This window comes from Anolis sagrei, chromosome Y (assembly GCF_037176765.1).
Source record: "Anolis sagrei isolate rAnoSag1 chromosome Y, rAnoSag1.mat, whole genome shotgun sequence".
In the NCBI taxonomy this organism is placed as follows: Eukaryota; Metazoa; Chordata; class Lepidosauria; order Squamata; family Dactyloidae; genus Anolis; species Anolis sagrei.
This window is the reverse complement of record NC_090035.1, coordinates 14,834,496-14,844,341: the sequence shown is the minus strand read 5'-3', so window position 1 is coordinate 14,844,341 and position 9,846 is coordinate 14,834,496. Positions and strand designations below refer to the sequence as shown.

The 9,846-nt window shown below is 43.6% G+C and overlaps 1 protein-coding gene across 1 annotated transcript; it reads left to right on the top strand.

The window, feature by feature from the left end:
• The first annotated feature begins 407 nt into the window (after positions 1 to 407).
• Positions 408 to 6,792, top strand: LOC132780700 (class A basic helix-loop-helix protein 15). The gene is made up of 2 exons (XM_060784435.2): positions 408 to 613; positions 5,644 to 6,792. Exon 2 carries the CDS (start codon positions 5,721 to 5,723, stop codon positions 6,243 to 6,245), a length of 525 nt encoding a protein of 174 aa, XP_060640418.1. The 5' UTR covers positions 408 to 613; positions 5,644 to 5,720; the 3' UTR covers positions 6,246 to 6,792.
• The last annotated feature ends 3,054 nt before the right edge of the window (positions 6,793 to 9,846 follow it).

The following is a 9,846-nucleotide window of genomic DNA, read 5'->3' as shown; positions in this document are numbered from 1 at the left end:
CAATGGAGCCATGGGTTCAAATGACATGAAACGAGATTCCACTTGAACTTCCTGACTATAAGAACTATCCAACAGTGGAACTCTCTGCCTCAGAGTGTGTTGGAATCTCCCTCCTTGGAGGCTTTTAAACAGAGGGTGGTTGGTTATTAGTCAAGGGTTCTTTGATTGTACTTTTCCTACAAGGGAGGGGGTTGGACTAGATGGCCCATGTGGTCTCTTCCCTCTATGCTTCTATGCCTCCCTCCCTTGCGCAGGAACAGCAGGGCAAATGCCAGGATCTGTGAGAGACCTGTTGATGCTGTAGATAACTGTGGAACCACATGGCACAGCAGGACTTTTTGTCATAATATTGCAACCGCTGCACACACACACACACACACACACATATCCATTTGGTTTTATTTACAGAAGCCTCTGCCAAGCCAAACTCCACCCTTCTCACCTGCTTGTGCATTAAAGTGACGTGTCCTAGCCTGAGCCTGCAGTCGCCTGGAGAAGCATTGCTTGAAGTTCTGGAGGCCACTTCCTTTCTTGCCACTGGGCCAGTTCTGATTTGGGGTGCAGGCCGGCCTGGGATGGCTAAGGATGCTGCTGGCACCCGTTCCATGGCTAGGTAGGCATTAGCTTAATTTTATGGCATTCAATTGGAAAGCATGCGGGTGGGTGAAAGTCATTCATGTTGGGACGTATGATCTGAACATTTTCCCCATGCATCTATCTATGCACAGCAGAGGGTTGGACAGGGTGGCCCTTGTGGTCTCTTTCAACTTTGTAATTCTATTACAACTACTACTACTACTTTTTTTTTGTCGTGTCAGGAGTGACTTGAAAAACTGCAAGTCGCTTCTGGTATGAGAGAATTGGCCATCAGTAAGGAGGTTGCCCAGGGGACGCCCGGATGTTTTGATGTTTTATCATCCTTGTGGGAGGCTTCTCTCATGTCCTCGCAATGGGGAGCTGGAGCTGATAGAGGGAGCTCATCTGCACTCTCCCCGGATTCGGACCTGCAACCTTCTGGTCTTCAGTCCTGGTGGCACAGGGGTTTAACCCACTGTGCCACCGGGGGCTCCACTGCTACTACTATGACGACTACTATTCTGCTTTATTCCCTTAAACGAGCCAGTCCTCCATATCCATTTAGATTTCCTCTCTCAGATAAAAGATACTGGCATTGACCAGGTAGTTTTGCCCACTTTGAAGATTTTCCAAACTATGGCTTGCTCAGAAATAGAGAATCCCTATCCATCAATAGTATCTTTCTTGTAGTAGAGCATGAACTCCATATCTGAGGGATATTGTTCCTGAACTTATAGTGGATACAGAAGAATGTGGATAATAGTGAACACTATTGATGTCAATACTTCTAACATAGAGTCGCCTTAGAGGAGGTATCCTTTCTAGGATTTTGCTAGACCCCCAAAGGGTGAAAGCGTGCCATAGAATCATCTGGAGCATCTAGAACATTCCCAGACCTCACAACCTCTGAGGATGCCTGCCACAGATGCAGGCAAAACGTCAGGAGGGAATGCTTCTGAAACATGGCCATACAGCCTGAAAAACCTACAACAACCCAGTGATTCCGGCCATGAAAGCCTTTGACAACACAATTCCCAGAGAGGAGATATTTTAGGGAGGAAATTAGGTGAAACCGTGAGTCCCAATCTTGCAGACACCAGGATTGCACTGTATTATACAGGTCACTTTGAATAGGCTTGCTTGGAGCACCATGGGCTGCTATAGCCATGATGGCTCTAATATTGCACATTAAATTTCAAATTTATTCCAGCCAACTCCTTTTACTGACTTTTTTTTTTTTTTTTGGTCGTGTCAGGAGCGACTTGGGAAACTGCAAGTTGCTTCTGGTGTGAAAGAATTGGCCGTCTGCAAAGACGTTGCCCAGGGGACGCCCGGATGTTCTGATGTTTTACCATCCTTGTGGGAGGCTTCTCTCATGTCCCCACATGAGGAGCTGGAGCTGATAGAGGGAGCTCATCCGTGCTCTCCCCGGCTTCGAACCTGCGACCTTTTGGTCTTCAATCCTGCCGGCTCAGGGGTTTAACCCACTGTGCCATCAGGAGCTCAATATTGGCTCAATATAGAAATGCAGTAACAACTAACAACTTGTAACTTAATGGCTTGATTTTTTTTCTGGCACAAGGGAAATACAAGTAATGCACAGATATCTATGTATACATAAAGAAACCATGTATGTATATATGCAACTCTTTACAATTCCTCAAAAGAGATGCCACAAAGTAATCATTCCTTCGATTCTTAGTAGGCTCTATGTAACAGTTGAAAGAATTATTACTTTGTGGCATCTCTTTTGAGGAATTGTAAAGAGTTGTATATATACGTAAGGGAAATACAACCAGCCTTTCCCATCTCAACTTGGAGATAGCTGAGCGCAGTTCGTTGCTTCTGATTTAGCATTCAAAATCTTAAGTTACCATCCTCATCTACCTCTTGTGACCCTTGAAATCACCATGAAAGCAAGAGAAGCCAACCAACTTTGTGCCAAAGAGGCAAGACACTCTGTGAATCTGGATCTACACTATCATAAAATCCAGATTACCTGCTTTGATCTGGATTATATGGCAGTATAGACTCATATAATCCAGTTCAAATCAGATAATGTGAATTATCTCATTTGGCAAATCTGGATTATATGGCAATGTAGATCCATCCTGAAGTTCCCTTTGTAGTGTTGCAAGCTGCAACAATGGAAACGTCATGTTATCCTTTGTCTGCATAACAGAGCAGAATCCAGACTAAATGCAATGTTACACCGATGTAACTTCATGTACAAGGAGGAGAAGGACAATCGCTGATTAGATATCCAAGCAAACAAACAAAACAATTGTGTGTGTGTGTGTGTGTAGGACAGGGCATTCCATAGCCAAGGGGCCACCACTGAGAAGGCCGTCTCTCGTCCCCACGAGCCGTACTTGAGACGAAGACGGGATGGAGAGCAGGGCCTCCCCAGATTATCTTAAAGTCCTAGGAGAGTCATAAGGGGAGATGAGTTCAGACAGGTAAGTTGGGCCAAAACCATTTAGGCTAAAGCCAGCACTTTGAATTGTGCCCGGTAGCAAAATGGCAGCCAGTGGAGCTGGCGTAACAGAGGAGTTGTATGCTCCCTGAGTGCCGCTTCTGTTAGCAATCTGGCTGCCATCCGTTGGACCAATTGACACTTCTGGACAGTCTTCAAAGGCAACCCCACGTAGAGTGCGTTGCCGTAGTCTATACGGGATGTAACCAGAGCATGGACTACCGTGGCCATATATATGGTGTGTGTGTATATGTGTGTTTGTGTGTATAGATAGATAGATAGATAGATAGAAAGATAGATAGATAGATAGATGGTATATATCTATCTACAGTATATATATCTATATAAATAAAAATGTAATGTTAGTTTGTGGGATTAAAATAACACAAAAACCACTGGACGAATTGACACCAAATTTGGACACAATACACCTATCAGACCAACGAGTGACCATCACTCATAAAAACACTAAAAAAAACACAGTGAAAGAGACTTCAAAAGCCTAAAAATAAAAAATAGAGTGCATGCACAAAACCACACACACACATATATACACGCAAACACACATATATACACATATATACACACAAAACATATACACAGGCTGGACCACAGCAACGCATGACAGGGGACGGCTAGTGTATGTGTGTGTGTATATATGTATTTGTTTAAGTGGCTGAGGGGGAAAGGAAGGGGCCTGAGGCTGTTAGGAATTGTGGGAGTTGAAGTCCAAAACACCTGGAGGACCAAAGTTTGTCCATGCCTGTACTAAGCTGTATATAAAAATGAGTCTCTTTTATGGAGGGAAAAATAAACATAAATAAACATAAACATAACAACAGTAATAATAATTGAATTCGTTACTTGGGTGCTATCTCCAAGATACCTTGTTATGAAATTTGGGTATTCAAAAATCCAAAACACTCCTGGCCCCAAGCATTTCAGATAAGGAATATCCAACCTGTCCCGTTAAAACATGCAAAGGACCAACACTGAAATGGAACTCAACCATCGTTAACATTTCATAACAATTTGGAATGATTGAGCATAGTGGAGGATAGAAAGATATAATCAAAAATCATGTGGACTAAGAGCAAAAAAGAAATGTCTAATGTAAATGTTTATAGGCTTCAGATCCCTTTTTCAGAGGGATCCGTTATATCTTGACCAGTTATTTCTAACTTAGGAGCCCCCGGTGGCACAATGGGTTAAACCCTTGTGTCTGCAGGACTGAAGACTGACAGGTCAAAGGTTCGAATCCGGGGAGATTGCAGATGAGCTCCCTCTGTTAGCTCCAGCTCCCCATGCAAGGACATGGGAGAAGCCTCCCACAAGGATGGTAAAACATCAAAACATCCTGGCATCCCCTGGGTGACATCCTTACAGACGGCCAATTCTCTCACACCAGAAGCGACTTGTAGTTTCTCAAGTCACTCCTAACATGAAAAAAAACTTTAACAAACAGAAACAGTTTGTTAAAGTTGTTTATGACAGCATGTGTGTCAGGTTTGATCTGTATCCATTGCCTGTAAGGTGCTCCCTGGATGTTGGTGGACTTTAACTCCCATCATCCTCTGTCATTGTTCCCCAGACCCTGCCAGTATTTAAAGCTGGTTATTAATGGTCTGTGTAGCAGGTTCAGTCCAGATCCACAGTCGGAGGGACTCACAGTGCTCTCTGGAAGTGAGAGCTGTCTTGGAAATCACCCATATACATATACACAAACACACTTTCACTTTCATTATATACTGACTTAGGTAACCTGCAAGGCCTGGGTTAGGTATTTGGCAATTTATAATGCTATTTATTTGAAAAAGTTGTTTTTGGGCTTCATGAATAGTATAATTAAGAAAATACATAAGGATGTGGACTACAACTCACATACCAGTACTTAAAGTTGGTCATGTTGGGTATGTGTGTCAAGTTTGTTTGAGATCCATCAATGGTGAGGGACACAGTACTGTCTGGATGTAGGTTGAACTACAACTCTCATCATACTGGTTCAGTCCTCCCCAAACCCCTCTAATATAGTCTATCGGTCATTGGGAGGCGGGGTCTGTGTGCCAAGTTTGGTCCAGATCCATCATCGGTGGGGGTCTCAGGGCTTTTTGGAAGTGGGAGCCAATAGGAAATTGCCCACAAACATGCACCGCCACAGACGCACATAAATTCACTATTATTAGATATAGATAAGCCTTTGGTGCAAAAAAAAAAAAAAAGAGAGAGCTAAGAATAAGATTTTATATGGAATCTGCATCCCCTACATTATTATAATTTGCCAGAAATGTCTGGAAATTGGCACTCCCGACACAAAAATAAATCTAACTTGACTCAATGGGATTCACTTGGTATGTCATGCTGAAAGAGATACTGTAGGCGGGGAGGTAATTCTGGGCCTTCTATAATGAGACTGAAAATGAGGTCCTTACACCTTTGACCTGAAATGGTACAGCCCTCTCTATCCCTATGTAGGACTCGTCCATATTCATTTCCCCACCTGCAGAAGCTAGGCTTAAAGTGAGTTGACCCCTGATCTTGATGAACTGCTGGTTTTCTTGGCAACCCACTTGGTGTCCTCTTTCTCAAAACAGCCCATTGGTTGGTGCAGGAACCTTCTTCGGGTAGGAGATCCACCAAGTGAGATCCTGTGTCTTCAATTCCGTCAACAATGAAGGCCAAAAGCAAAGGGGCCAAATCCCGACACGTTGCCAAGGAGGACACTTTGCACCAAGAAATGACCCAGAGGAAGGAGGAACCTCTCAAGTGTTCACGGCGCAAAGAGAAACGCAATGAGGAGAGCCAGAAAGCCACCACCAGATCTGCCAAAGAGCTCCCTTGGAGCAGTAAAGACCGGCGCCTGCGGAGGCTGGAGAGCAACGAGCGCGAGAGGCAGCGCATGCACAAGCTCAACAACGCCTTCCAGGCCTTGCGGGAGGTCATCCCTCACGTCCGGGCAGAGAACAAGCTCTCCAAAATTGAGACGCTCACCTTGGCAAAGAACTATATTAAGTCACTCACCTCGACAGTTCTCAGGATGTCCAGCGGGCACCTCCCTGCTGTTGAAGCCCCTGCTTCTGGTGGCAAATCCAAACTATACGAACACTATCAGCAGCAGTGCGAGGACGAGGAGGAACCCAAGGACCAGCTTCAGAAATACTCCACCCAGATCCACAGCTTCAGACAAGGCAGCTGAAGTTAGTGGCTGGTCCTTGGGGCTTAGAAAGTATCACCCATAGAATGTGACTTCTCAAGGTGCCTTCCCCACCACAGGATTCAAGGAGGTCCTTGTTAAATGCTCTTTGTTTGTTTATGTCCGTTTTCTGATGAGAATTCAAAAGTTGGTAAGGTAAAGGTAAAGGTTTTCCCTTGACACTAAGTCCAGTAGTGTCCGACTCTGAGGGGGGGTGCTCATCTCCATTTCTAAGCCGAAGAGCCAGCGTTGTCCATAGACACCTCCAAGGTCATGTGGCCGGCATGACTGCATGGAGCGCTGTTACCTTCCTGCTGGAGCAGTACCTATTGATCTACTCACATTTGCATGTTTTTGAACTGCTGTTTTGGCAGAAGCTGGGGCTGACAGCGGGAGCTCACGCTGTTCCCCGGATTTGAACCTGCGACCTTCCAGTTAGCAAGTTCAGTAGCTCAGCGGTTTAACCCGCTGCACCACTGGAAGTTCCTGTGGTACTGTATATGTAATATACAGTGGGGAGCAAAATGAACTGATAGGAGCCTGCCAGTTAGCAATCCCATCCCTTATTTTTTATTTTTCCATTTTTCTTCCTGACTGAAACTTAACTTTCTATGGTTCTTGTGAATACTCAATCCCCATTGTGCCATTTTCCCAGAATTGCTGCTGCGGTCTTTCAGTCAACAAGCTCAGCAGCTCAAAGGTTTAACCCACTGCACCACCAGGGGTTTGTGTGTGTATGTGTGTGTGTGTCTATACATATATATATATACACACACATACATATATACACACACATGCACATGCGGTTCCCAAGTGACAAACATCTGACATTTACGCCCCTTCCACACAGCTGAATAAAATCCCACCTTTTCTGCTTTGAATTGGGATAAATGGCAGTGTAGATTTAGATAACGCAGTTCAAAGTGGTTATTGTGGGTTATTCTGCCTTGATATCCTGAGTTATATGGCTGTGTGGAAGAGCCCTTAGTTAAGAACCGGGCTGAAACAACAGAAAGTGAGAAATCTGTCCCTTGGAAGGGAAATCCACTCCTGGAAGAGTTGTCATGGGGAAAAAGAGGTCTCCACTGAAGCTTTATCTCCAATTCTTGTTTCCACAACAACCCACATCTTTCAGAATCCAATTCTCACAGAAAGTGAACAGGGGCATAGACAGCACCACAAACACCATAGGGGTGTCAACCCTTCCCTGTGCAATCCAAAGCTTTAAATATTTTGACTTGGGTTACACTTTAAAAATGTACTTGTTCCAACTTACATACAAATTCAAATTCAGAACAGAACTTATCTTGTTCATAACATGGGGACTACCTGTAAACACACACACACACATACAGTATACTCATACTAAGATAGTTACACTGGATCCAACTGAATTGAAGAGAGGTATTGACAAGCTGGAATGTGTCCAGAGGAGAGCAACTAAAATTATCAAGGATCTGGAGAACAAGCCCTATGAGGAGTGGCTTAAAGAGCTGGGCATGTTTAGTCTGAAGAAGAGAAGGCTGTGAGGAGGCATGATCGCCATGTATAAATATGTCAAGAGGAAGTCATAGGGAGGAGGGAGCAAACTTGTTTTCTGCTGCCCTGGAGACTAGGACGCAATGGAACAATGGCTTCAAACTACAAGAAAGGAGATTCCATCTGAACATGAGGAAGAACTTCCTGACTGTGAGAGCTGTTCAGCAGTGGAACTCTCTGCCCTGGAGTGTGGTGGAGGCTCCTTCTTTGGAAGCTTTTAAACAGAGGCTGGATGGCCATCTGTCAGGGGTGTTTTGAATGTGGTTTTTCTGCTTCTTGGCAGAATGGGGTTGGACTGGATGGCCCATGAGGTCTCTTCCAACTCTATGATTCTATGATCCTGCAATGGTACACCTGATGTCAACAAAGGAAATGGGGACCTTAAGCTCAACTGCTTGACTGTCTGCTTTTCTATTGACTTTGTGCCCTAGCAGGACTCTAGCCCTTATGCCCAGATTTGTGTCTATCTGTACAAATGCATATGTGCAACTCATTGTGTCCTTTGTATTAATTTGGAAATGGCCACCAAAGTTTGGCGTAAGGCAGCATTGTGTAATACACAAACACAGGTATTGTTCCTGGCTTTATCACTTGGCTATTCATCCTATGTATGTACCCTGAAGCCAAATATGTGATCTTGGAAAGGATTTTTAGTATTTATCTATGAATGGCACCTAATAGAATGAAGCCTGTTTAGGTGCTGTCTTTTTACAAACTGTACATAATACTATTGTATTGTTTTTGCAACTGATAAAAAATAAGAGATGTTGGTGTATATTTAATCTCTTTGATTGAAAGGAGGACATGATTAAGTCAAAGTGATTCTGAGCCAATGTGAAGCTCTTCCGGGGAAAATATATGACTGTACTGTGACAGGCAATAAAAGAATTAAAGGAAATATTAAAAGCAAAGAGACTAAGTTTCCATATTGTCTATTCATGTGGTCCAGTTTCTTGAGTTCATTGTCAAAGACAAGTTCAAACTCTAAACTAAACAAGTTTTGTTAATGCAGCTGGTTTATATGGAGCGCCTTTTCCAAAAGAAGCCAGGGAGAAGAATATATTTAAGGAGAGTGTATTTATAGTTCCTTAACTGGATTAGAAAAAAAGAACTTTTATATAAATCAGCATTTCTCAACTTGGGGATCGGGACCCCTGGGGGGGGGTCATGAGGAGGTATCAGAGGGGTCACCAAAGACTATGAGAAAACACAGTATTTTCTGTTGGTCATGGGCATTCTGTGTGGGAAGTTTGGCCCAATTCTATTGTTGGTGGGGTTCAGAGTGCTCTTTGATTGTAGGTGAACTATAAATCCCAGCAACTACAACTTCCAAATATCAAGGTCTATTTTCCCCAAATCTCCACCAGTGTTCACATTTGGGCATACTGAGTATTCGTGCCAGGTTTGGTCCAGATTCTTCATTGTTTGAGTCCACAGTGCTCTCTGGATGTAGGTGAACTACAACTCCAAAACACAAGGTAAGTGCCCATCAAGCACTTCTAGTATTTTCTGATGGTTGTGAGAGTTCTGTGTGCCAAGTTTGGTTCAATTCCATCGTTGGTGGAGTTCAGAATGCTCTTTGATTGTAGGTGAACTATAAATCCCAGCAACTACAACTCCCAAATGTCAAGGTCTATTTACCCCAAACTCCAAAACATTTGGGCACATTGAGTATGCATGCCAACTTTGGTCCAGATCCATCATTGTTTGAGTCCACAGTGCTCTCTGGATATAGGTGAACTACAACTCCAAAACACAAGGTAAGTGCCCATCAAGCACTTCTAGTATTTTCTGATGGTTGTGAGAGTTCTGTGTGCCAAGTTTGGTTCAATTCCATCGTTGGTGGAGTTCAGAATGCTCTTTGATTGTAGGTGAACTATAAATCCCAGGAACTACAACTCCCAAATGACAAAATCAATCCCCTCCCTGCCCAACCCCACCAGTATTAAAATGTGGGTGTATCAGGTATTTGGTCCAGTGAATGAAAATACATCCTGCATATCAGATAGTTACATTACGATTCATAACAGGAGCAAAATGACGAAAATAATTTTATGGTTGGGGT